Raw genomic sequence first — 27,524 nt, 5'->3', positions numbered from 1 at the left:
ACGTGAGTGAATGAATGAATGAATGGGGGGAGGAGGCGGTCGCGTAGCGGCGGCGGGTGCGGGATGGCGGTGGGCACGTGGGGGCGGGGCTGGGTGCGGGCGGTCACGTGGTGGGCTGTGCGGGGAAGGGGCGGGGCTGAGGGAGGCTGGGGTCACGTGCTGTGGGCGTTGGGGATGGGGGCCGCGGTCACGTGGCAAGCTGCTACTGGTGAGGAGGCGGGGCAGTGGTCACGTGGGCAGTGGCAGGTGGGGGCGGGGCTGGGTGTGAGGGGGAGGAGGCACCGGTCACGTGGCGACGCCGGCAAGGACGGGGGGGGCGGGACTACAAGCCGTCACCATGACGACCACAGGGCCCCAGCACTGGAGCGAGTGGAAGAAGGAACTGCAATAGACAATAGGTGCAGGAGTAGGCCATTCGGCCCTTCGAGCCAGCACCGCCATTCAATGTGATCATGGCTGATCATCCACAATCAGTACCCCGTTCCTGCCTTCTCCCCATATCCCCTGACTCCGCTATCTTTAAGAACCCTATCTAACTCTCTCTTTAAAGCATCCAGAGAACCTGCCTCCACCGCCCTCTGCGGCAGAGAATTCCACAGGCTCACCACTCTCTGTGAGAAAAAGTGTTTCCTCGTCTCCGTTCTAAATGGCTTACTCCTTATTCTTAAACTGTGGCCCCTGGTTCTGGACTCCCCCAACATCGGGAACATGTTTCCTGTCTCTAGCGTGTCCAAACCCTTAACAATCTTATATGTTTCTATAAGATGCCCTCTCATCCTTCTAAACTACAGAGTGTACAAGCCCAGCTGCTCCATTCTTGTCAGTCCCGCCAAGTCTCCTTTCTTTAAGTTTAGGACCCTAGTCTCTGAATTAATCGTGTCATGATGCACTAATGCAGAATTCCACCATATTATTGTCACTGTTGCCCAAAGGGTTTTGCATAACAAGATCGCTAACTAATCCTTCCGCATTACACAATACCCAGTCTAGGATGGCCTGTCCTCTAGTCGGGGTTTCTACATATTAGTTTAAAAAACCATCCCGTATACATTCCAGGAAATCCTCCTTCTCAGGGCTGCTACCAATTTGGTTGGCCCAATCTATATATAGATTAAAGTCACCCATGCTAACTGCCGTAGCTTTGCTACACGCATTCTTAATTTTCTTCTTGATGCTATCCCCATCTTCCTACTGCTGATTGGTGATAGAAGCAGAATTAGGCCATGCGGCCGATCAAGTCTACACTGCCATTGCATCAAGGCTGATCTATCTCTCGCTGCTAACCCCATTCTCCTGCCTTGTCCCCATCACCTCTGACACCTGTACTAATCAAGAATCTATCTATCTCTGCCTTAAAAATATCCATTGGCTTGGCCTCCACAGCCTCCTGTGGCATTGAATTCCACAGATTCACCACCCTCTGACTAAAGACATTGCTCTTCATCGCCTTCCTAAAGGAACATCCTTTAATTCAGAGGCTGTGCCCTCTGGTCCTAGACTCTCCCACTAGTGGAAACATCCTCTCCACATCCACTCGATCCATGCCTTTCACTATTCGGTAAGTTTCAATGAGACACCCCCTCATCCTTCTAAACTCCAGTGAGTACAGGCCCAGTGTCGTCAAATGTTAATCCACTCTTTCCTGAATTAACTGGTCAGAAAACATGGACAGGTGCAGGGCTCGAAATTAGCGGTTGCCTGGGTGCCACTGACCACTCAAAGCGCCGCCCGGCAACCGAAACACCGAGTCATTTTGCCCGGCTTGGTAACCAAATACTGGTTTGTACCGAAGATAGACCCAAAAAACTACAGTAACTCCGCGGGTTGAGCAACATCTCCGGAGAAATGGAACGCGACGTTTTGTGTCGGCGGTGACGGCTGTATTGCGTGGGAAAGAAACTAGGTGCGGGGTGAGGAAGGGTCGGAGCGAATGACGGGCCCTGAACAGCGGCAGCAGCGGCCACGACAGCGGCTCCACCTCCTCCTCCTCCCGCACCCCGCCCGCCCTGATAGCGGGTTTGCAAGCAGCGGCCACTATCAGGGAGGAGGAGGAGATGGAGCCGCTGTCGCGGCCGCTGCTGCTGCTGTGCGGACCCGTCATTCGCTCCGACACTTCTGAAGCAGCTGCACCAAAGATACTATCGCTATAGGATCTTTGAGCTGCACCGCTCGGCCCCGCACCTTGCTGTTGGCTGGCGGAGGAAGGAGGCAGTGGCGAGGAAATCCCAACGGCCAAGGCAGCGGGGCGATGTTGTCCGAGGAGCGCTGACCTTCCTTCTTCCATACCTCGCCACCTTCTCTCTCTCTCTCTCTCTCTCTCTCTCGAACGCCCTCTCTCTCTCTCTCTCTCTCTCTCTGGGACCCCTCCTCTACATCCCGCACTGATCCCCATTCCCGCCTCAGTGACCCCATTCATTCCTCACTGACATCCCCTGCGCTCCCCTCCCCATTTCCCCCCCCCTCCAATCTATTCATCCTGCGCTGATCACCCTATCCACCTCGCATTGATTCTCCTGCCCACCCCATCCACCCTGCACTGGTTCCCCAATTCACCCTGTACTTACCCCTTTCCCATCCATCCTGCACTTCTCCTCCATCCATCCTGTACTGATCCCCCATCCATCCTGTACTAATCCACGCATTCATCCCGTACTGACCCACCCTCCATTTACCCTGCACCTTCCCCTCATTCATCCTGTAGTTATCCCCCATTCATTCTGCACAGACCCTCTGATCCCCACTGTACTGACCCCCCCATCCATCCTGTACTGATCCTCCCATTCAAGAAGAATGGGGGGAACAGTCTGAAGAAGGGTCTCAACCCGAAACGTTGCCTATTTTCTTTGCTCCATAGATGGTGCCTCACCCGCAAAGTTTCTCCAGCACTTGTCTACCCCATCCATCCCGTACTGAACTCCCCCATTCAACACCACTGACATCCCCGTGCTCTCCCCTCACAATTTTACCTACTCCAACCAACACGTACTAATTCACCTGCCTCAATCCATCCATTCTGCACCGACTGCCTTCTAACCCCCCTCCCCCCCTGCCCTCTATCCACCCTGCACTGATTCACACACACCCCCCTCCCTGACCCTATTGTCCTGGAAATGTCTTCAGAGCGAATATTGACTATATTTGATAACGGAATGCAATCGAATGTGTTTTAATTCCCAATGTTATTATTTGTTTTAATCCATAAAGATGGATTCATTAAATTGTGAACACGTGAAACATTAAAACCGCAGTGTTCGATTGTCACTGCTACCGTTGACACGTTATTACAGAATTCATTTTAACGGTAAATCAATGCTCTTAATATGGAGTATCAGTACTGTAGTTATTTAATGAGCAACATTCACAACTATACGTACGCATATATGTTACCATGGTCCAGGATTTATTGACACAGGTTGATCATACGCTGCATAATCCAACCACATTTTTGTTTGAAAGTGGAAAGAACTAATAGAAATTGCATTCATTGCCATGTGTAAATAGAGTTGAGATACTGTCCTATAATTTTGCTGCATGTCATTGTGGGATATATCATGTCTTGATTGGTGAATATGTTTAGTTTGAACAGAAATAATATGTGAATGCTTCATTGAGTATAATCCCGACTGGTAACTACGCACTTCGTCCGAGCACATTATTGCATGCGTCATGCAAGCCATCTTAAATGAACACCTAAACTGTCATTTGGCAACCTAAAAAGCTGCCAAGGTTGCCCGGCTGGCAACAGGGAAAAAAAGTTAAGCGAGAGCCCTGAGGTGACGTTTTGGGTCCTTGCCATAGCCATCCTATCACCGACTAGAGTGCAGTCATGACCTCCCATCTAATCAAACTTTACTGTACTTTATCTTACACTAAACGTTATTCACATGTTATTACCATATTTACTGATGACTTACCTCCATTCTTTTAGTAATTTTCTGTGTGATTGTTTGTGTGCAGGTGTCTATTTTAATACCGGAATGTGGAATGGTGCCTCCAGCCATCACTGCCATCTGCAAATCGTTGGAGAATTACTATCTGATGAAGCAGTTACCGCTCCATGAACTGCTTGCTCCTGAATTCATCAACACATTTGTGAAGAAAGGTGATCTTTACATAACTATAAGTAAATACAATCAACTCAAACTAGACAGATAACTGGATGGACAGGTTTAGAGGGGTGTGTAGGAAGGAACTGCAGATGCTGGTGTATAGATAATAGACAATAGGTGCAAGAGTAGGTCAATGTGATCATGGCTGATCATCCACATTCAGTACCCCGTTCCTGCCTTCTCACCATATCCCCTGACTCTGCTAACTTTAAGAGCTCTATCGTAACTCTCTCTTGAAAAGCATCCAGAGAATTGGCCTCCATTGCCTTGAGGCAGAGAATTCCACAGATTCACAACCCTCTGAGTGAAAAAGTGTTTCCTCATCTCCGTTCTAAATGGCTTACCCCTCATTCTTAAACTGTGGCCCTTGGTTTTAGACCCCCCCCCCCCCCAACATCGGGAACATGTTTTCTGCCTCTAGCGTGTCCAACCCCTTAATAATCTTATTTGTTTCAATAAGATACCCTCTCATCCTAAATTCCAGAGTATACAAGCCCAGCTGCTCCATTCTCTCAGCAACACAATACTCCAGGTGTGGTCTCATGAGGGCCCTGTACAACTGCAGAGGGACCTCTTTGCTCCTAAATGAAGATAGACACAAAAAGCTGGAGTAATACAGTGGTTCAGACAGCTTCTCTGGAAAAAGGAATAGGTGACGTTTCAGGTCGAGGCTGAGAGTCAGGGGAAAGGAAAATGAAAGATATAGATGGTGACGTAGAGAGATATAGAATGAATGAAGGATAGCAAAAAAGTAATGATGATAAGGGAAACAGGCCATTGTTAGCTGTGTGTTTGGTGAGAACAAGTTACAGACAATGAGACTCAACAATAGAACTTTGAAGCTGGTACAACTTGGGTGCAGGAGGGATGGAGGTTTAGAGTCATCTCGGTCAAACGCTGGCAGATGTGACTCATGTAGCTGAGATATGTTGGCCGGTGTCGGCAAGTTGGGCTGAATGGCCCGTTTCCATGTTGTATCACTCTATGACTCTAGATGGAGCAAAGGGGAAGATACAGAGGGCGGAATACAGTTAAATGGTTTAGTTTAATTTAGAGATACAGTGCGCAAACAGGCCCTTTGGCCCAATGAGTCCGCAATGACCAGTGATCCCCGCATATTAACACGTCTACACACACTAGGGCCAATTTTTTATTTATACCAAGCCAATTAACCTACAAACCTGTATGTCTTTGGAGTGCGGGAGGAAACTGAAGATCTCGGCGAAAAGCCACATAGTCACGGGGAGAACAGACAAACTCCATACAGACAGCACCCGTAGTCGGGATCGAACCCGCGTCTCTGACGCTGTAAGGCAGCAAGTCTACCGCTGCACCACTGTGCCGCCCTTTATTATCACATATTCATAATTTTATAGCAGATAGCACCTGTTGGCAGAATCGAACCTGGGTCTCTGGCTCTGTAAGGCAGCAACTCTACCACTGCACCAATGTGCCGCGCCGTTTATACATAAACACATTCCCAGATTAAGTACAAGGTGTACAGAGACAGCCCACATACAAGAGTCGCCTGGTTTTGCCACAATTTCATAGTCAAAGCTGCAGCAGCCCATCAAGGCACTGCCTCCATTGTAACACTCCAGTACCTACTGAATAAAACTAGTTGGAGATTCACTGTGACGGGTGTTTGTGTAAACTGTGTTTAGTGTGGGTTTTGTGTTTTTTTTGTAATGTTAAGACTGTAGAAAATGCAATTTTGTTCAAACCAAGCTGTTTGAATGACAATAAAAGGCATTCTATTCTATTCTACATTGAGTTAGTTTCTAATCTTGAGATAATATTATTAATTTATTCCATAAAATTATATCATAGGGGCAGAGGTAGGCCATTCAGCCCATCAAGTCTACTCCACCATTCAATCATGGCTGATCTATCTTTCCCTACCAATCCCATTCTCCTGCCTTCATTCTCAACACCCTTACTAATTAAGTATCCGTTAATCTCTGCCATACAAATACCCAATGACTTGTCCTCCACAGCTGTATGGAGCAATGAATTCCACGGATTCACCACCCTGTGACGAAAAAGTCCTCCTCATCTCCTTTCTGAAGGCAAATCCTTTTATCCTGAGGCTGTGCTCTCTGATCCTAGACTCCCCCACGAGTGGAAACATCCTCTCCACATCCACTCAAACCAGGCCTTTCACTATTTGGTGGGTTTCAATGAGGTTCCCTCCTCCCCCCCCCCATCATTCTTCTAAACTCCAGCGAGTATAGCCCCAGTGCCAACAAACGCTCATCATATGTTAACCCGATCATTCCTGAGATCATTCTCGTAAACCTCCAATACATCTTTCTTCAGATGAATGGAACAGCTCCATCCAACATTGCAAGAAATTGCAGAGAATTGTGGACGCAGCCCGGACCATCACACTTCTAATTTATTCTTTATTTTCTCAATTTCATATTTATTTATTTCAGGTAAATGCTATGCGCTGTCGTACAACACCAGAATAGACGAAGACAATACAGTGGCTCTCCTTCCAACAGGTAAGTCCCTGTGATCTGCGTGCAGTAGAAATGCGTGCGACAAAGGCAAAACGGTTATAATGGGTGACTTCAATCTACATATAGATTGGGTGAATCAAATTGGCAGGGGTGCTGAGGAAGAGGATTTCTTGGAATGTATGCGGGATAGTTATCTAAATCAACATGTAGAGGAACCAACGAGAGAGCAGGCTATTTTAGACTGGGTATTGAGTAATGAGGAAGGGTTAGTTAGCAATCTTGTTGTACGTGCCCCCTTGGGCAAGAGTGACCATAATATGGTTGAGTTCTTCATTAGGATGGAGAGTGACATTGTTAATTCAGAAACAATGGTTCTGAACTTAAAGAAAGGTAACTTTGAGGGTATGAGATGTGAATTGGCCAAGATTGACTGGCAATTAATTCTAAAAGGGTTGACGGTGGATATGCAATGGAAGACATTTAAAGACTGCATGGATGAACTACAAAAATTGTTCATCCCAGTTTGGCAAAAGAATAAATCAGGGAAGGTAGTACATCCATGGATAACAAGGGAAATCAGGGATAGTATCAAAGCGAAGGATGATGCGTACAAATTAGCCAGAAAAAGCAGCATACCGGAGGACTGGGAGAAATTCAAAGACCAGCAGAGGAGGACAAAGGGCTTAATTAGGAAAGGAAAAATAGATTATGAAAGAAAACTGGCAGGGAACATAAAAACTGACTGCAAAAGTTTTTATAGATATGTGAAAAGAAAGAGATTAGTTAAAACAAATGTAGGTCCCTTGCAGTCAGAAACAGGGGAGTTGATCATGGGGAACAAGGATATGGCGGACCAATTGAATAACTACTTTGGTTCCGTCTTCACTAAGGAAGACATAAATAATTTGCCGGAAATAGCAGGGAAATAGCAGGTCAAAGGAGTTGGAGGAATTGAGTGAAATCCAGGTTAGCCGGGAAGTGGTGTTGGGTAAATTGAATGGATTAAAGGCCGATAAATCCCCAGGGCCAGATAGGCTGCATCCCAGAGTACTTAAGGAAGTAGCTCCAGAAATAGTGGATGCATTAGTAATAATCTTTCAAAACTCTTTAGATTCTGGAGTAGTTCCTGAAGATTGGCGGGTAGCAAACGTAACCCCACTTTTTAAGAAGGGAGGGAGAGAGAGAAAATGGGGAATTTCAGACCAGTTAGTCTAACATCGGTAGTGGGGAAACTGCTATGTAATTCCACTTTTTAAGAAGGGAGGGAGAGAGAAAATGGGGAATTACAGACCAGTTAGTCTAACATCGGTAGTGGGGAAACTGCTAGAGTCAGTTATTAAAGATGGGATAGCAGCACATTTGGAAAGTGGTGAAATCATTGGACAAAGTCAGCATGGATTTACGAAAGGTAAATCATGTCTGACGAATCTTATAGAATTTTTCGAGGATGTAACTAGTAGCGTGGATAGGGGAGAACCAGTTGATGTGGTGTATCTGGACTTCCAGAAGGCTTTCGACAAGGTCCCACATAAAAAATTAGTATACAAACTTAAAGCACAAGGCATTGGGGGTTCAGTATTGATGTGGATAGAGAACTGGCTGGCAAACAGGAAGCAAAGAGTAGGAGTAAACGGGTCCTTTTCACAATGGCAGGCAGTGACTAGTGGGGTACCCCAAGGCTCAGTACTGGGACCCCCAGCTATTTACCATATATATTAATGATCTGGATGAGGGAATTGAAGGCAATATCTCCAAGTTTGCGGATGACACTAAGCTGGGGGGCAGTGTTAGCTGTGAGGAGGATGCTAGGAGACTGCAGGGTGACTTGGATAGGCTGGGTGAGTGGGCAAATGTTTGGCAGATGCAGTATAATGTGGATAAATGTGAGGTTATCCATTTTGGTGGCAAAAACAGGAAAGCAGACTATTATCTAAATGGTGGCCGATTGGGAAAGGGGGAGATGCAGCGAGACCTGGGTGTCATGGTACACCAGTCATTGAAGGTAGGCATGCAGGTGCAGCAGGCAGTAAAGAAAGCGAATGGTATGTTAGCTTTCATTGCAAAAGGATTTGAGTATAGGAGCAGAGAGGTTCTACTGCAGTTGTACAGGGTCTTGGTGAGACCACACCTGGAGTATTGCGTACAGTTTTGGTCTCCAAATCTGAGGAAGGACATTATTGCCATAGAGGGAGTGCAGAGACGGTTCACCAGACTGATTCCTGGGATGTCAGGACTGTCTTATGAAGAAAGACTGGATAGACTTGGTTTATACTCTCTAGAATTTAGAAGATTGAGAGGGGATCTTATAGAAACTTACAAAATTCTTAAGGGGTTGGACAGGCTAGATGCAGGAAGATTGTTCCCGATGTTAGGGAAGTCCAGGACAAGGGGTCACAGCTTAAGGATAAAGGGGAAATCCTTTAAAAAACCGAGATGAGAAGAACTTTTTTCACGCAGAGAGTGGTGAATCTCTGGAACTCTCTGCCACAGAGGGTAGTTGAGGCCACTTCATTGGCTATATTTAAGAGGGAGTTAGATGTGGCCCTTGTGGCTAAGGGGATCAGGGGGTATGGAGAGAAGGCAGGTACGGGATACTGAGTTGGATGATCAGCCATGATCATATTGAATGGCGGTGCAGGCTCGAAGGGCCGAATGGCCTACTCCTGCACCTAATTTCTATGTTTCTATCTAAGTCAGCATTCAGGTCTGTGACCTAACTTTCGGTTTATTATTTATTATTGTCCCATGTACCAAGTTTTGCATGCTATCCATTATTTTGCATGCTATCAGATATATTGTTTAGTTTACTTTACTTTAGCTTAGTGGTACATTGCATAAGCATGCCTTTCGGCCCACCGAGTCTGTGTCGCCCCCTACACCAGCACTATCCAATTCAGTTTAGTTTATTGTCACGTGTATCGAGGTACAGTGAAAAGCTTTTGTTGCGTGCTATCCAGTCAGCGGAAAGACTATACATGATTACAGTTGACCCATATACAATGTATTGATACCTGATAAGGGAGTAACATTTAGTGTAAGGTAAAACCACCAAAGTCCAATCAAAGAGAGTCTGAGGGTCACCAATGAAGTAGACAGTAGTTCAGGACCGCTCTCTGTTTGTGGTAGGATGGTTCAGCTGATAACAGCTGGGAAGAAATTGTCCCTGAATATGGAGGTGTGCGTTTTTGAGGTGTGCGTGCCTGATGGGAGAGGGGAAAAGAGGGAGTGGCCAGGGTGCGACTGTTCCTTGATTATGCTGCTGGCAGCGTGAGGTATAAATGTAGTCAATGAAAGGGAGGTTGCTTTGTGTGATCTTCTGGGCTGAGTCCACAATTCTCTGCAATTTCTTGCAGCCTTGGATGGAGCTGTTCCCAAACCAAGCTGTGATGCATCCCAATAAAATACTTTCTATGGTGCATCTGTCGAAGTTGGTGAGAGTTGTTGGGAACATGCCAAACATCCTAAGCCTTCTAAGGAAAGGCGAAGGTGTGCTTTCATGGTTGTTGCTTCAATATGGATGGTCCAAGAGAAGTCGTTGATGAACCTAAAGCTCAATGCTCTTAAGACAGTGGAATTGAATGTAGACTTTAGGAGAACTCCCCCTCCCCTCACCCCACTCATCATCAACAACACCACAGTCACATCTGTGGAGTCTTTTAAGTTCCTGGGGACAATCATCTCCAAGGACCTTAAGTGGGGGGCTACCATCAACTAGCAATGTTACAACATTTTGAGATTTTAAAAATCAAGTCTGCAATTTATCCCATCATATAAAGCATAAAAATAAGTTTAATTTGTCACCTAATTCACTTTCATATCTTCAGTATTAAAAAAGGTATGGCCATTTTCATACTCGGAAATTAGCATCTTGTTCTCTATTGCTTTTCCATTAACACAAAAGCTGTGATCGAGGACAGTCAGATGGCCATAACTTTCTTAAAAATTAAGAGAACTAAAATAAGTTTTCAATTATTATAGATTGAAGCATTCTGAAACAAATATGAAACAATCTTACTTAGATCACTTGAAATTAAAGCATATAATTAGTTAGTTACCTAATTGTAGCTAATTACAAAATTTAATTACTAGATCTAAACATCTATCAAATTCTTAAGAATAGATTAACATTTTTAAATAGCCTAAGTGTCCAAATAACATTCACACAAGAATTCACAATATAACATAATTTTTAAATCTCAATTGTCACGGATTTATAGGCCAAATGGAAGGAATTTAATGTTTAATACCTGTAAATGAATGGCCATTTAAATCATCTTGCGAGTGGGTTTTTCTGGAACGCGACCATTTGGAACGTTGCGGTTTGCAGTGATTTAGACACCCATATCGGCATGAAAAACACTGCTGGTTGGTATGGGGACTAAGTCACCGTTTCGCAACTTAAAATGTGAACTAAAGGTATCTTAAGGACCACTTTTATACATAAAAATAAACAGTTTTCTTTTACCCGTCCCCTACCTGAAATCCGTCCCCGTTGTCGCCGTTGACGGCTTTAGAAGCTGATTTTAAAATCACTCCAGTGCTGAACTTGTCGGGCGATTTAAAAAAAAAAATTCACAGAACGCCCGTCGGAACGATTCTTCAGCAAAAGCTTGCACTCCAACAATATATAATCCAGGACAAGGTAAGAAAAAAAATGCGTATTATCCCCGCCCCCCCCCGCCCCCCTCAAAGGCGCCAAAATCGCACACAGGCCAGTGGCAGAATTGCAGCACCGCTGAAGGCAAGTATTGTAACATACCTACATCATCTCGCACAATCTGTACTTCTTGTCGTAAAAGTTCCCACACTGTACATTTCCGCACATTAAAAACAGTCAGTGAGGTCTATATCATTGACTAAACTGAAACCATAATCTCAAATAAGAATGAATGGGGTGGAGATTCAGAATAATCCTTGAGCTGATCGGTATATGAATACAAAATAAGTCACCGTTGTCCAAGGTCAATTGATAAAATGCATGTTATAAAGAATTGTGTAGGAAGGAACTGTAGATGCTGGTTTACACAAGATGCTCGAGTAACTCAGCGGACAGGCAGCATCTCTGGATAGAAGGAATGGGTCACGTTTTGGGTCGACACCCTTCTTCAGACTCCGTGGCTGTGGTCGTGAGTCACAAATGATAACACATCTGTATTCAAGTTGCTTGGATAGGAAACGTTTAGAGGGAAATGGGCCAACGCGGCCAAATGGGACCTCCCACTCTCCATCTACACCTCACGCTGCCTCGGCAAGGCCAGCAACATAATCAAGGACCAGTCACACCCCAGTCACTCCCTCATCTCCCCTCTCCCATCAGGTACAGAAGTGTGAAAACGCATACCTCCTGATTTAGGGACAGTTTCTTCCCAGCTGTTATCAGGCAACTGAACCACCCTACCACATAGAGAGCAGTACTGTCCTCACATTTACTCATTGGAGACCCTCAGACTGTCTTTAATTGGACTTTACTGGACATTACCATGTATTAAACGTTACTCCCTTTATCTTGTGGATGGCTCAAATGTAATCATGTCTTGTCTTTCCGCTACTGGATAGCATGCAACAAAAAAGCTTTTCACTGTACCTCGGTACACGCGACAATAAACTAAACTAAGCAAAAACTAAAATAAAACTTAGTTATATGGAGCAGTTTAGTCAGAAAAAATAGAATAGGCAAGTTGGGCTGAAGGGTCTATTTGATGCTGTATGGTTCTAAATATGGTCACAGTTTGTGTGGTGAATTTGTGAATGTAGTGGCAGATCGTGTCTTGATGTTTCTTTTTGATGTTTATTGGATTTTCACAGGGAAGCTGATTTTATCAGTAGACAAGGACACGTATCAGGAGATGGGGCTGGAAGGACAACCATCCAAATACTCCCACAGGACCGTGATGAGATACAGTAGGTACAGATTATCAAACGCTTCTTGCAGTACGGAATACATTGGTCTTTCCAAAAGATTCTTTAGTTTATAGACACAAAATGCTGAAGTAACTGGCGGATGGCTTGGTGATGCAGCGGTAGAGATGCTGTCACACAGTGCCAGGGACTCGGATTCATTCCTGACTATGGATGCTGTCTGTACAGAGTTTGTATGTTCGGGCCATACACTCATCTCCCTACTACCTTCAGGTAGTAGGTACAGGACCCTGAAGACTGCAACAACCAGGTTCAGGAATAGCTACTTCCCCACAGCCATCAGGCTATTAAACTCGGCTCGGACAAAACTCTAAACATTAATAACCCATAATCTGTTTATTTGCACTTTATCAGTTTATTTATTCATGTGTGTATATATTTATAAAATGGTACATGGACACACTGACCTGCTCTGTATTCGTGCCTACTATGTTCTGGTGTGCTAAAGCAAAGCAAGAATTTCATTGTCCTATCAGGGACACATGACAATAAACTCTCTTGAACTCTTGAACTTGAACTCTCTGTGACAGCGTGGGTTTTGTCCGAGTGCTCCAGATTCCTCCCACACTCCAGATCTGTAGGTTAATTGGCTTGGTATAATTGTAAAATTGTCCCTAGTGTGTTTAAGATCGTGTTAGTGTGAGGGGACCGCTGGTTGGCGCGGACTAGGTGGACCGAAGAGCCTGTCTCTCAAAACTACACGGAATTGAACCCCGTAAGAATTAGGTCATATGGCCCATTGAGTCTACTACGCCATTTAATCATGGCTGATCTATCACTCTCAACCCCATTCTCCTGCATTCTCCCCGTAACCTTTGACACCCTTGCTGATCCTTACCAATCTTTACCAGCATTATCGCATTGCTATTCATTAGCAGTGTTTCCCGAACTTCAGCCAGACCTCCAATGCCATGTTTCATTTGTTGTAAAGGTCTAACACACTTGTAGGGTAGTGAATGTGGTCTGCAGTTGTATAGGACTCTGGTAAGACCACATCTGTAGTATTGTGTACGGGTTATTGATGGGGGTCGATCAGCCATGATCACATTGAATGGCGGTGCTGGCTCGGAGGGCCGAATGGCCTCCTCCTGCACCTATTTTCTATGTTGCTATGAATACCATGCCATCCAACAACATGCAATGAAAGCAGCCACATTTTTTAAAGGAAAACACTAAGTGCTGGAGGAAATCAGGTTGCATCTATGGAGGGAATGGACAGGGAATGATATGGGTCAGACTGAAGAAGGATCCCGACCTGCAATGTGATCTGATTTGCCCCAGCACTCTGTGAAACGTCACTGATCCATGTTCTCCACAGATGCTGCCTGACCCGCTGAGTTACTCCAGCACTCTGTGAAACGTCACCTATCCATGTTCTCCACAGATGCTGCCTGACCCGCTTAGTTACTCCAGCACTGTGTCCAGTCACATTCACTAAGATCACAACTAATCTAATCCTCCTGGTCTGCTTTATGGCTAAGAAATCTAACCATAGAACAGTGGGGAGAAGGAATGACTGGGATGCGACAAGTCTTTGATTATGTTGGCTGCCTTCCTGAGGCAGAAGTGAAGTGTAGATGGAGTCAATGGTCAAGAGTCAGGTCTGTTTGATGTCCAACTCTGAATTACTTGAGTTTAAAGATACAGCGTGAAAACAGATCCTTTGGCCCACCGAGTCCACGCCAACCAGCGATCCCTGGACACTAGCACTAACCTCCCTACACACTAGGGATAATTGACAATTATACAGAAGACAATTAACGTACAAACCTGCACGCCTTTGGAATGTGGGATGAAACCGGAGCACCCGGTGAAAACCCACGCAGGTCACGGGGAGAACGTACAAACTCCATACAGACAGCACCCGTAGTCAGGACCGAACCCGTGTCTCTGGCGCTGTGAGGCAGCAACTCTACTGCTGTTGTCCTCTTCAGAGTTCTCTTCAGACTCGCTGCTCTCTGCAGCAGGTAACGCTGTCTCACCTCCCCGTCCCTGCCTCGTGTGGTCTGAGAGCTCTGGCCTTCCTAACGTCAGCATTTTGTTTTCAGTTGTTACGGTGCATCTGAGTGAAGCCTCCTTTGTTCCTGGTGGAAAGAGGTACGACCGGGTCATGTGGGCACTGCGAGAGAAGAAGCCTTTAATCTTTGACCTTTTGATGTCCTGCGATTCCTCAGGTGAGCGGTTTGAAGTTGAGTTGAGTTTAGTTTATTGTCACGTGTACCAAGGTACAGTGAAAAGATAATGTGTGCTAACCAGTCAGCAGAAAGACAATACATGATTACAATCAATGCATTCACAGTGTATAGATACATGATAAGGGAATAACGTTTAGTGCAAGGTAAAGCCAGCAAAATCCGATCAAGGATAGTCTGAGGGTCACCAATGAGGTAGATAGTAGTTCAGCACCGCTCTCTGGTTGTGGTAGGATGGTTCAGTTGCCTGAGAACAGCTGGGAAGAAACTGTCCCTGAAACTGGAGGTGTGCGTTTTCAAACATCTGTATCTTTTACCTCATGGGAGAGTTGAGAAGAGGGAGCAGCTAGGGTGTGGCTCGTCCTTGATTGTGCTGCTGGCCTTGCCGAGGCAGCGTGAGGTATAGATGGAGTCAATGGAAGGGAGTTTGGTTTTGTGTGACGGTCTGGGCTGCATTCACAATTTCTTGGGGTCTTGGATGGAGCTGTTCCCAAACTAAGCTGCGATGCATCCAGATTAAAATGCTTTCCACGGCGCATCTGTAGAAGTTGGTGAGAGTTGTTGGGGACATGCCGAACTTCCGAAGCCTTCTAAGGAAGTAGAGGGGTTGGTGTGCTTTCATGGTCGTTGCTCCAGTATGGGTGGTCCAGGAGAAGTTGTTGGTGATATTGACTCCTAGGAATTTGAAGTTTTCAACCATGTCTACTTTTGCGCCGTCAATGCAAACTGGGGTGTGTGAACCGACTCACTTCCTGAAGCCGATCACTATCTCCTTTGTCTTGCTGACATTGGAGAGTGAGAGCAAAACAACACCGTCACGGGGAGAACGTAAAAACTCCGTACAGACAGCGCCCGTGGTTATGATCAAACGCGGGTCTCTGGCGCCGTGAGGCAGCAACTCTTCCACTGTGCCACCCTTTCAAACCATATTCCGCTTCTGTAGCCTACTACCCAACGGTAAGAATATTGAATTCTCATAATTCTGTGACTAAGCAAGAACCTTTTCCCCTTCCACCATTCCTTCCCTTGACTTCAAATTTTGAACCTCTTCTCTTCTTATTTCACAGACTTTTAGATAGAAACATAGAAAATAGGTGCAGGAGTAGGCCATTCGGCCCTTCGAGCCTGTACCGCCATTCAATATGATCATGACTGATCATCCAACTCAGTATCCTGTACCTGCCTTCTCTCCATACCCCCTGATCCCTTTAGCTACAAGGGCCACATCTAACTCCCTCTTAAATACAGCCAATGAACTGGCCTCAACTACATTCTGTGGCAGAGAATTCCAGAGATTCACCACTCTTTTGTCTTTTCTTCTCTGACCTTTGTCCAACCATCTGCCAGTCACAGACAGCACCGGAGATCGGGATCGAACCGGGTGCTGTGTGTGATATAGGGATCGCTAGTATCCACCTCTCGCTTGCCAGGTTCAGCCAGCCCCCCCATCTCCTTTCAGCTTTCTCCCCCTCTTCTACATAAGGTCATATGGAACAGGAGTAGAATTAGGCCATTCAGCCCATTGTCTACTCCGCCATTCAATCATGACTGATCTATCTCTCCATCCTAACCCCATTCTCCTGCCTTCTCCCCATAACCTATTACACCCGTACTAATCAAGAATCTATCTATCTCTGCCTACGGACAATGTCCAAAGAAGAGACCCGACCCAAAATGTCACCTATCGAGGTTCTCCACAGATGCTGCCTGACCCGCTGAGTTACTCCAGCACTCTGTGAAACGTCACCTATCCATGTTCTCCACAGATGCTGCCTGACGCGCTGAGTTACTCCAGCACTCTGTGAAACGTCACCTATCCATGTTCTCCACAGATGCTGCCTGAACCGCTGAGTTACTCCAGCATGTTGTGAAACGTCATCTATCCATGTTCTCCACAGATGCTGCCTGACCCGCTGAGTTACTCCAGCATGTTGTGTCTCTTTTTGACAACCAGCATTGCCAGTTTAGTTTAGTTTAGAGGTACAGTGTGGAAACAGGCTCCTCGGCCCACCAAGTACATGCTGACCAGCGATCTCCCCGTACACTACCATTATCCTACACACTAATGATAATTTACAATTTGCTGAAGCCAATTATCCTACAAAGCTGTACGTCTTTGTAGTGTGGGAGGAAACGGAGCACCCAGAGAAAACCCACACAGGTCACAGGGAGAACGTACAAACTCCGTACAGACAGCACCCGTAGTCAGGACGGAACCCGGGTCTCTGGTGTCAGATTAGGAAAAGGGGAGATGCAATGAGACCTGTGTGGCCTTGTACATGAGTCAATGAAAGTAAGCATGCAGGTACAGCAGGCAGTGAAGATAGCCAATGTTGGCCTTCATTGTGAGAGGATTTGAGTTTAGAAGTAAGGAGGTCCTACTGCAGTTGTTCAGGACCCTGGTGAAACCACACCTGGGGTATTGTGTGTAACTTTGGTCTTCCAATTTGAGGAAGGACATTATTGCTATTGAGGGAGTGCAGCGTAGGTTAACCAGATTAATTCCCAAGATGGCGGGACTGACATATGCTGAAAATGCGAATGCGTCGACTGGAATTTAGGATGAGAGGGGATTGAACAGTCTATGCAGGAAAAAAGTTCCTGATGTTGGGAGAGTCCAGAACCAGCGGTCACAGATTAGAATAAGGCGTAGGCCATTTAGGACTGAGATGAGAATATTATCTTCACCCAGAGAGTTGTGAATCTGTGGAATTCTCTGCCACAGAAGGCAGTGGAGGCCAATTCACTGGGTGTTTTCAAGAAAGAGTTGCATTTAGCTCTTAGGGCTAACGGAATCAAGGGATATCTTATAGAAACTTACAAAATTCTTAAGGGGTTGGACAGGCTAGATGCAGGAAGATTGTTCCCGATGTTGGGGAAGTCCAGGACAAGGGGTCACAGTTTAAGGATAATGGGGAAATCCTTTCGGACCGAGATGAGAAAAACATTTTTTACACAGAGAGTGGTAAATCTCTGGAACTCTCTGCCACAGAAGGTAGTTGAGGCCAGTTCATTGGCTATATTTAAGAGGGAGTTAGATGTGGCCCTTGTGGCTAAAGGGATCAGGGGGTATGGAGAGAAGGCAGGTACAGGATACTGAGTTGGATGATCAGCCATGATCATATCGAATGGCGGTGCAGGCTCGAAGGACCGAAAGGCCTCTACTCCTGCACCTAATTGATATGTTTCTATGATATGGGGGAAAAGCAGGAACGGGGTACTGATTTTAGATGATCAGCCACGATCATATTGAATGGTGGTGCTGGCTCGAAGGGCAGAATGGTCTGCTCCTGCACCTATGTTCTATGTTTTTATGTTTCCACACTGTATCTCTAAACTGAACGAAACACAATCCTTCAGCATGCAAACATTGGACCTGCACCTATTTTTCTATGTTTCTGGTGCTGTGAGGCAGTAACTACCACTGTGCTCTTGTCCGTTCACTGTTGCCCGTGTCTGTTTTTGCTGCGATAACATCATGTGCAGTTGTAAGAATATTTTTCCGACATTGCAAGCAGGTGGAAGAGAGGAGTCGTTGGCATCTTACTTCACCCAGTACCAGTGCCAGGCTTACCAGCCTAAGCTGTCAACCCGTATATTGAATGGAACACCCTGTCCTGTGCTACTCAGCAGTGAACTGGATGGGAAAGACAGTGAATCATGCAACTCACTCGAGTTCCTGGACTGGCTGGGTGCAGTCTTCTGCGACATTGACTGGTGAGTAGCAAGCTGTAGAACTCTAGGGACTCATTGTATTGTTCACAAGTTCACGAGTTATAGGGGTAGAATTAGGCCATTCGGCCCATCGAGTCCACTCCGCCATTTAATCATAGCTGATCTCTGCCTCCTAATTCAATTTTCCTGCCTTTTCCCCATAATCCTTGACACCCGTTCTGATCAAGAATTTGTCTATCCCTGCCTTAAAAATATCCACTGACTTGGCCTCCACAGCCCTCTGTGACAATAGACAGTAGGTGCAGGAGTAGGCCATTCGGCCCTTCGAGCCAGCACCGCCATTTAATGGCTGATCATCCCCAATCAGTACCCCGTTCCTGCCTCTCCCCATATCCCCTGACTCCACTCTGTGGCAATGAGTTCCACAGATTTACTACCCTCTGACTACAGAAGTTCCTCCCTTCTAAAAGAGCGCCCTTTAACTCTGAGGCTGTAACTCTGGTCATAGACTCTCCCACCAATGGAAACATTCTGTCCACATGCACTCTATCTATGTCTTTCATTATTCTGTAAGTTTCAATGAGGTCGCCCCTCAACCTTCTAAAGTCCAGCGACTACAGGCCCAGTGCTGTTAAACGCTCATCATATGTTAACATACTCATTCCTGGGATCGTTCTTGTAAACCTCATCTGGACCCTCTCCAGAGCTAGCACATCCTTCTTCAGATATGGTGCCCAGATTTGCTCACAGTAGTCCAAATGTGGCCCGACCAGTGCCTTATAGAGCCTAATATTATATATTGTCTTTCCGCTCACTGGATAGCACGCAACAAAAGCTTTTCACTGTACCTCAGTACACGTGACAATAAACTAAACTGAGTCAAGAGTGTTTCATTGTCGGAAGATTGACACAAAATGCTGGAGTAACTCAGCGGGTCAGGCAGCATCTCTGGAGAGAAGGAATGGGGTGACGTTTCGGGTCGAGACCCTTCTTCAGACTGAGAGTCGGGCGAGGGAGACTAGAGATATGGAAGGGTGTGAAAACGACAGATCAAAGCAGCCGATGATCAAGGAAATGTAGAATGGTTCATTATTGGCTCTGGGGAAGGTGACAATGAGGCAAAGAAACTAAAATTAATCAGGCAGATTGGTTGGAGAACTAGGATGGGGGAGGGATGGAGAGAGAGGCACAGGCTAGAGGCAGGGCACATGTTCCCGATGTTGGGGGAGTCCAGAACCAGGGGCCACAGTTTCAGAATAAGAGATAAGCCATTTAGAATTGATACAGGGAAACATTTTTTCACCCAGAGAGTTGTGAGTCTGTGGAATTCTATGCCTCAGAAAGCGGTGGAGGCAGGTTCTCTGGATACTTTCAAGAGAGAGCTAGATAGGGCTCTTAAAGATAGTGGAGTCAGGGGATATGGGGAGAAGGCAGGAACGGGGTACTGATGGGGGATGATCAGCCATGATCACATTGAATTGCGGTGCTGGCTCGAAGGGTCGAATGGCCTACTCCTGCCCCTATTGTCTATTTAATAGGAACCTTAGAAGTAATTTTTGACACAAACGTGGTGGGTGTATGGAACGAGCTGTCAGAGGAGGTAGTTGAGGCTGGTATTATTGCAACATTCAATTCAATTCAATTCAATATTTATTCCATGTCATTTGAACCTCAGTGAGGCTCAAACGAAACTACGTTTCCACAGCCATACAAACAAAACAATCCTACAAGACACACAAACAATTCAATTTACACAGACATCCATCACAGTGAATCTCCTCCTCACTGTGATGGAAGGCAAAGTCTTTTCTCTCCACTGCACCATTTCTCTCCTGATGTTGAAGCCTCAGGCGGGCGATGGTAAGTCCCACTGCCATTTAAGGCCACGCTGGGCAATGTACAGCCCCGCTCCAGGCCCCAAAGTCACTATTTAGACAGGTACATGGATAGGACAGGTTTAGAGGGATATGGGCCAAATGCAGGCAGGTGGGACTAGTGTAGATGGGACATGTTGGTGTGTGTGAGTTTGTCCAGTGATGCTGCCTGACCCGTTGATTTACTCCAGCATTCAGTATGTTCTCTCCTAATTCCATTTTATTTCTATCTGCAATCTTTGCTGCATGGTCTGGAAGGGAGTGGAATACATGACAGTCGCATTCAGCCCTGTGCATCTTGCAAATTGACAACGTCCTTGGGTTACTTAGTGTCTCTGTAAAATAACTGTTTAAAGAGCGGTAAGGAAGAAATGTGTTTCAATCAATCTCTATTTCTCGTAGCAATAACCAGGCCGACAGCTTCCTGTCTACGTACTGTTGCCCTGAACCCAACACCGTGGTGGATAAGGCATGTCTATGTACCATTACCGGCTTTATCATTCCGGAAGGAATAAATCGCTTATTGGACCAGCTGCGGTAAGCATGTTGTAAATGCTGCTGAGTTTAGTTTAGTTTAGAGATACAGTGCGGAAACTGACCCTTCGGCCCACGGTAAACAGCGATCACCCCGTACACTAACACCATCCTACACGCACTAGGAACAATTTACAATTTTTACCAAAGCCAATGAGCCTACAAACCGGCACGTCTTTGGAGTGTGGGAAGGATTGGAGCACCCGGAGAAAACCCTTGTGGTCATGGGGGGAACGTGCAAACTCCGAACAGACAGTAAGGATGGAACTGGGCTTTCGGGCGCAGTAAAGCAGCAACGTTACCGCTGCACCACTGAGCCGCGCTCTTTGTACTTGGAGCAGAAAATCAGCCTTCTGTTGCTGTAGAATCAGCTGGAGTATCTGTCAGCACACGGGCATCCCTTCAATGTACCTCAGCACCGCAACTCTCTCCATAAACCTCTCTCCCTCTTCTCTGCTTTTTAGTGGTGCAGCTGGAAGAGCCGCTATCTCACAGCGCCAGGGACCCGTGTTCGATCCTGACCTCGGATGCTGTCTGTGTGTGGAGTTTGCACGTTCTCAGTGTGATCACATGGGTTTCCTCCGATTGCTCCAGTTTCCTTCCACTTCCCAAAGGCGTGCGGGTTTGTAGGTTACTTGGCCTCTGTAAATTGCCCCTAATGTGTAGGGAGTGGATGAGGAAATATGAAAACACAGAACTAGTGTGAACGGGTGGGTGGATGGTCAGCGCGGATTCGGTGGGCCGAAGGGCCTGTTTCCTTGCTGTGTCTCTAATCAACAGTAAACCCTCGCAATAACAGATCACGGAGGGGGTGGATGCTGTCTGGAATCAAAGGATATGGGGAGAAGGCAGGCACGGGTTATTGATTGTGGACGATCAGCCATGATCACAATGAATGGTGGTGCTGGCTCGATGGGCCGAATGGCCTCCTCCTGCACCTATTGTCTATGTTATTGCCGTTTGTCCGCTATAACCGAGTGAGGGGGGGAGAGGTAAAGTTTAACCCAAGGCCGGGAGAGAAGAAGCAAAGGTGTAGGGGGGGGGGGGGGGGGGTTCACAGGCCGGGGAGCCGCAGAGACCCCGTCCCCACACACGGCGACGGGCCCGGTACTCGCGCCGCCTTCAAGCTGCTCCCTCTCTCCCCTCCCGTAACCGGAATCTCCGCCTGCGTGGCGCCGGCTCGCTGGGTAATTGGCGGCAGTGGGAGGGGGGAGGTACAGCGGGAGTCTCGGACCCCGAAAACCAAAATCCATTATACGGAGGGTCCGTTATATTCATGTTCACTAGTGTTCAGCAGCAGATCTTGCCAGTGGTGGAAGGCCTATGGAGCTGTACACCTCTTTGACATTGGCAGACAGCAATGTTTTCATATCCCTGTGGGACAGCCAACAATCGGAGTGAAAGTGTGTCGGGCAGTGTCCAAAGTCACGTGGTTGAAATCCCCCGATGTTTGCAATGAAAGCATTCGGTGACTGTAATCACGGCTGATCTATCTCTCCCTCTAAAACCCATTCTCCTGCCTTCTCCCCATAACCCCTGGCACCTGTACTAATCAAGAATCTATCTGTCTATCTCCTCTGACCTCTCATCTTCTTTCTAAAGGTTCGCCCTTTCATTCTGAGGCTGTGACCTCTGGTCCTATTCTGCCGCTAGTGGAAACATCCTCTCCTCATCCCATCTATCCAGGTTATTGTGAGGGTAAACTAAACACATTGGTCATCTGATGCAAGATATTTTTACACAACTGTTACCTGTACATTTAATTTCATTATTAGTTTAGTTTAGAGATACAGCGCGGAAACAGACCCTTCGGCCCATCAAGTCCGTGCCGACCAGCGATCCCCACACACTAACACCACACTAGCGGACAATTCACGAAAATCGTATCAAAGCCATTAACCTACAAACCCGCACGTCTTTGGAGTGTGGGAGGAAACTGGAGCTCCCGGGTAAAACCCAGGCAGGTCACGAGGAGAACGTGCAAACTCTGCACAGACAGCACCCTTGGTCAGGATGGAACCCGGGCCTCTGGCGCTGTGAGACAGCAACGCCACCTGTGCTGCCCATTTTGAAATGATAGTTCTTTTTGCCTCAGCTGCATTGTTACCGTATTCTGACATTCATCACTGCCTTTCCATTCCCCGCAGGCTGTACTTTGAAGAACCGAAGCTGGCCCAGTGGCTCAGTATGACAGTGCACGGCTTTGCAGACAGCCCAGTGTCCTGGGGTCAGAGTGAACATGGCTACCACAGAGGAGGAGAGAACCTCTACAATGTTGTTCTGTTCAGTAATCAGGATCGTTGGTTGCACATGGCAGTGGGCACACAGAGTGACTGTCCACCATAACCCTCTGAACACCATCTGCCTCCTGCTCCCAAGTACAACCTCTGGCGAAAGGAAGAGTTGACATGGGCGCCACGGTGGCGCATCAGTAGAGTTGCTGCCTGTCAGCGCCGGTGACCCGGGTTCCATCCTGACTACGGGTGCTGTCGGTATGGAGTTTTGCACGGTTCTCCCTGTGAAAGTGTGGGTTTTCTCCAAGATCTTCGGTTTGCTCCCACATTCCAAAGACGTGCAGGTTTGTAGGTTAATTGGCCTGGCGTCAATGTAAAATTGTCCCAAGTAGGATTGTCGGGTTCAGTCTTTAGACTGAAGGAGGATCGTCATTCGAAATGTCACCCATTGCCTCTCTCCAAAGATGCTGCCTGTCCCGCTGAGTTACTCCAGCATTTTGTGCCTATCATACATCATAGAAACAGGTACTTTGACCAAACATGCCCATGCTGACCAAGATGTCCCATCTACCCGAGTCCCATCTACCTGCATTTGGCCCATATGCCTTCTAAACCTACCTATCCATGTACCTGTCTAAGTGTCCTTTAAAGGTTGTTACAGTACCTGCCTCAACTACCTCCACCAGCAGCTCATTCCATACACCCACCACCCTTTGAGTGAAAATGTTGCCCCTTAGGTTCCTATTAAATCTTTTCCCTCTCACCTCATGCCCATGTCCTCTGGTTCTCGATTTGTCAACTCTGGGCAAAAGACTCTGCATCGACCTTATGTATTCACCTCATGATCATATACACCTCTATGAGATCACTCCTGTGCTTCAAGGAATAAAATCATAGCCTGCCCAACCTCTCCCTACAGCTCAGGCCCTCAAGTCCTGGCTACATCCTCGTAAATCTTCTCAATCAATCAATCAATCAAAGTCTTTATTGTCATTCAAAAATACACCAATAAATGCAAGTCTGAATGAAAGTTTGTTGCATCTGGCTCACCGTGCAACATAAAACAACAAAAGGATAAAATAGATAATAGTGGCGGCACATTATATGGAATTCAAGAGCTCGGGGGAAGAAGCTGTTGTAAAACCTGACCGTTCGGTTCCTTATACTGCGCTACCTTTTGCCCGAGGGCAGCAGAGTGAACAGTCCATGATGGAGATGTGTGGGGTCTTTTATAATACTGTTGGCCTGGGACAAGCAACATTTGCACGCAATGTCTCGGATTGAAGGAAGAGAAGTCCTGATGATTTTTTCAGCCGTCCTCACCACTCTCTGCACGGACTTCCAGTCGGAGGATTTACAGTCCCCAAACCAGACAGAGATGCAGCTGGTCAAAATGCTCTCTATGGTGCCCCTGTAGAAAGTGGTGAGGACGGGATGGGAGAGGTGAGCTCTTCTCATCCGGCGCAGAAAGTGCAACCGCTGCTGCGCTCTCTTAACTAGTGATGCGATATTTTGTGACCAGGTCAGACTGTCAGTGATCTGCACCCCCAGGAACTTAGTGCTACTGACCAACTCCACATCGCTGTCATTAATGTGTAGTGGTGTGTGACTGTGCCGGTTCATCCTGAAGTCAACGATGACTTCCTTTTTTTTGTCAACATTCAGGATGAGATTGTTCGTGTTGCACCAGTCCACCAGTTGTTTCACCTCCTCCCTGTAAGCCAGTTCATTGTCGTCCCGGATAAGGCCCACCACTGTTGCGTCATCTGCGTACTTCATGATGTGGTTTGTACTAAACCTGGAACAACAGTCGTGGGTGATCAGGGTAAACAGTAGTAGACTCAGGACGCAGCCCTGAGGGGAACCGGTACTCAGAGAGATGATGTTCAGTATTCACTTTAATGTAATTTTAACTGAGTACTTACATACACAGATGAAACGAAAAAATTGTTTCTCAATCAGTTCCCGTCAGTGCAGTTAATAAAAACAGAATAAATACATATAGCTTTAAAAATTAAAATTACCATTTCTAAAAGTAAGCCTAATAATTGAAATAAAAACAGACATTCAGACCGAACAGTGGCTTTGCTTTGACAGTTGCCTAGCTGTCAAAGTATGGGCGAGGTTAGATGTGTTGGTGTATGATATATGGGGAGGAGGCACAGTCCGTTAACCAGTCTGTTGGAGGTGTTGTTTAAATCTTCTCTGTACTGTTTCCAGTTTAACATCTTTCCTATATCAGGGATCCAAAACAACATAATACTCTAAATGTGGCGTCGCCAAAGGGTTGTAGAACTGTAACATGACATCCCAACTTCAATATCCTGATCGATGAAGGCCAATGTACTGAAAGTAAAGCCTACTTGATCATCCTATCTACAGTGAGGGTGGGGCTACCGATGAAAATGTCTTATTCCTAAGATAAACATAGAAACATAGAAAATAGGTGCAGGAGTAGGCCATTCGGCCCTTTGAGCCAGCACTGCCATTCAATATGATCATGGCTGATCATCCTAAATCATACCCCGTTCCTGCTTTCAACCCATATCTCATGATTCCATATGAAACATCTTCAGTCTGAAGAACAGTGGAAGGTAAGACCTTTTTTTCACCCAGGGTTGTCTTACCTTCCACTGCCTGCAACCTCCGGCAACCACCTTCAACTAGCATCGCAACCGGCTTATACTAAAAAATTACAGATTTTTAAAACAGCAACCTATTTTTAGTCGCGGCCTGTTTTGAATTTTTTGAGATAATCGCCAGAACATAGAAGAAGCGGAAACCACTTTCGATCATTAGGGAAACTGACAAAAAACCTCCGGGAACCGCACGGAAACCTTGGGTGGGGTGCAAAGTCTCCAGAGGTTTCCGTTTAGGTTCCCTAAGTGGGACAGGGGCATTACTTTCATAGACTGATGTACAAGGACCCCCAGATCCTGTTGTACTTCCCCTTTTCCCAACTTGACGGCATTTAGATAGTAATCTGCCTTCCTGTTTTTGCTACCAAAGTGGATAACCTCACATTTATCCGCTTTAAACTTCATCTGCCATGCACCTGCCAACTCCCCCAACCTGTCCAAGTCACCCTGCATTCTCATAGCATCCTCAGAATTCACACTGCCACCCAGCTTCGTGTCATCTGCAAATTTGCTAATGTTACTTTGAATCCATTCATCCAAATCATTGATGTATATTGTAAATAGCTGCGGCCCCAGCACCGAGCCTTACGGTACCCCGCTAGTCACTGCCTGCCTTTCTGAAAGGGACCCGTTAATCCCTACTCTGTTTCCAGTCTGCCAACCACTTCTCTATCCATGTCAGCACTCTACCCCCAATACCATGTGCCACTAATCTCCTATGTGGGATCTTATCAAATGCTTTCTGAAAGTTCCGGTACACTACATCCACTGGCTCTCCCTTGTCCATTTTCCTAGTTACATCTTCAAAAAAGTCTAGAAGATTAGTCAAACATGATTTCCCCTTCGTAAATCCATGCTGACTCGGACCGATCCTGTTACTGCTATCCAAATGTTCGGCTATCTCATCTTTTATAATTGACTCCAGCGTCTTCCCCACCACCGATGTCAGGCTAACTGGTCTATAATTCCCAGGTTTTCTCTCTCCCGCCTTTCTTAAAAAGTGGGATAACATTAGCTACCCTCCAATTCACAGGAACCGATCCTGAATCTATAGAATATTGAAAAATTATCACCAATGCACCTACGATATCTAGAGCCACTTAATACCCTGGGATGCAGACCATCAGACTGGGGATTTATCAGCCTTCAGTCCCATCAGTCTATCCAACACCATTTCCTGCCTAATGTGGATTTCCTTCAGTTCCTCTGTCACCCCAGATCCTCTGGCCACTACTATATCAGGAAGATTGTTTGTGTCCTCCTTAGTGAAGACAGATCCAAAGTACCTGTTCAACTCATCTGCCAAAATAAAACCCTTGTCCCAAATCACACCTGAAACTTGGTCACGTTTAGTGATAGCTACACAAATACTTGGTCAAAGATCAGACTTGTTTTTTTTAAGTAAACATGAATTTCACCTGAAACATATAAAATAGGTGCAGGAGTAGGCCATTCGGCCCTTTGCGTCTGCACTGCCATTCAATATGATCATGGCTGATCATCCAACTCAGTATCCTGTACCTGCCTTCTCTCCATACCTCCTGATCCGTTTTGCCACAAGGGCCACATCTAACTCTATCTTAAATATAGCCAATGAACTGGCCTCATCTACCTTCTGTGCCAGAGAATTCCAGAGATTCACCACTCTCTGTGTGAAAAAATGTTTTTCTCATCTCGGTCCTAAAAGATTTCCCCCGTATCCTTAAACTGTGACCCCTTGTTCTGAAACACAGCAGGTTGACAGGCAATAGTGCTGGACATTCACCCTATGACTGAATAAAAATAAACAAGGCTTAAATTGCCACCAAATTTATGAATTACATATTTCTCTGTATTTCTATTTACTTGATAGGCCGAATGCTCTATCTGCTCCTAACACACAA

General features: G+C 46.2%; 1 protein-coding gene across 2 annotated transcripts in view; it reads left to right on the top strand.

The window, feature by feature from the left end:
- rpp40 (ribonuclease P/MRP 40 subunit) overlaps positions 1–27,524 on the top strand; it is a 27,681-nt gene extending 157 nt beyond the window's left edge. The window contains exons 1-8 of one of the 2 annotated variants that reach the window (XM_055653789.1): positions 1–2; positions 3,958–4,102; positions 6,548–6,616; positions 12,380–12,475; positions 14,542–14,667; positions 18,204–18,402; positions 20,637–20,771; positions 22,916–27,524. The exon at positions 1–2 is cut by the window's left edge and continues 157 nt beyond it. In XM_055653789.1, the coding sequence (XP_055509764.1) occupies positions 1–2; positions 3,958–4,102; positions 6,548–6,616; positions 12,380–12,475; positions 14,542–14,667; positions 18,204–18,402; positions 20,637–20,771; positions 22,916–23,114 (971 nt within the window). In that variant the 3' untranslated portion in view covers positions 23,115–27,524. Of the gene's footprint in view, positions 3–3,957; positions 4,103–6,547; positions 6,617–12,379; positions 12,476–14,541; positions 14,668–18,200; positions 18,403–20,636; positions 20,772–22,915 lie in introns of both variants that reach the window. The other variant, XM_055653781.1, reaches the window with a different exon arrangement.

This window comes from Leucoraja erinacea, chromosome 2 (assembly GCF_028641065.1).
Source record: "Leucoraja erinacea ecotype New England chromosome 2, Leri_hhj_1, whole genome shotgun sequence".
NCBI classification, from domain to species: domain Eukaryota; kingdom Metazoa; phylum Chordata; class Chondrichthyes; order Rajiformes; family Rajidae; genus Leucoraja; species Leucoraja erinaceus.
This window is presented reverse-complemented; position numbering and strand designations above follow the sequence as displayed.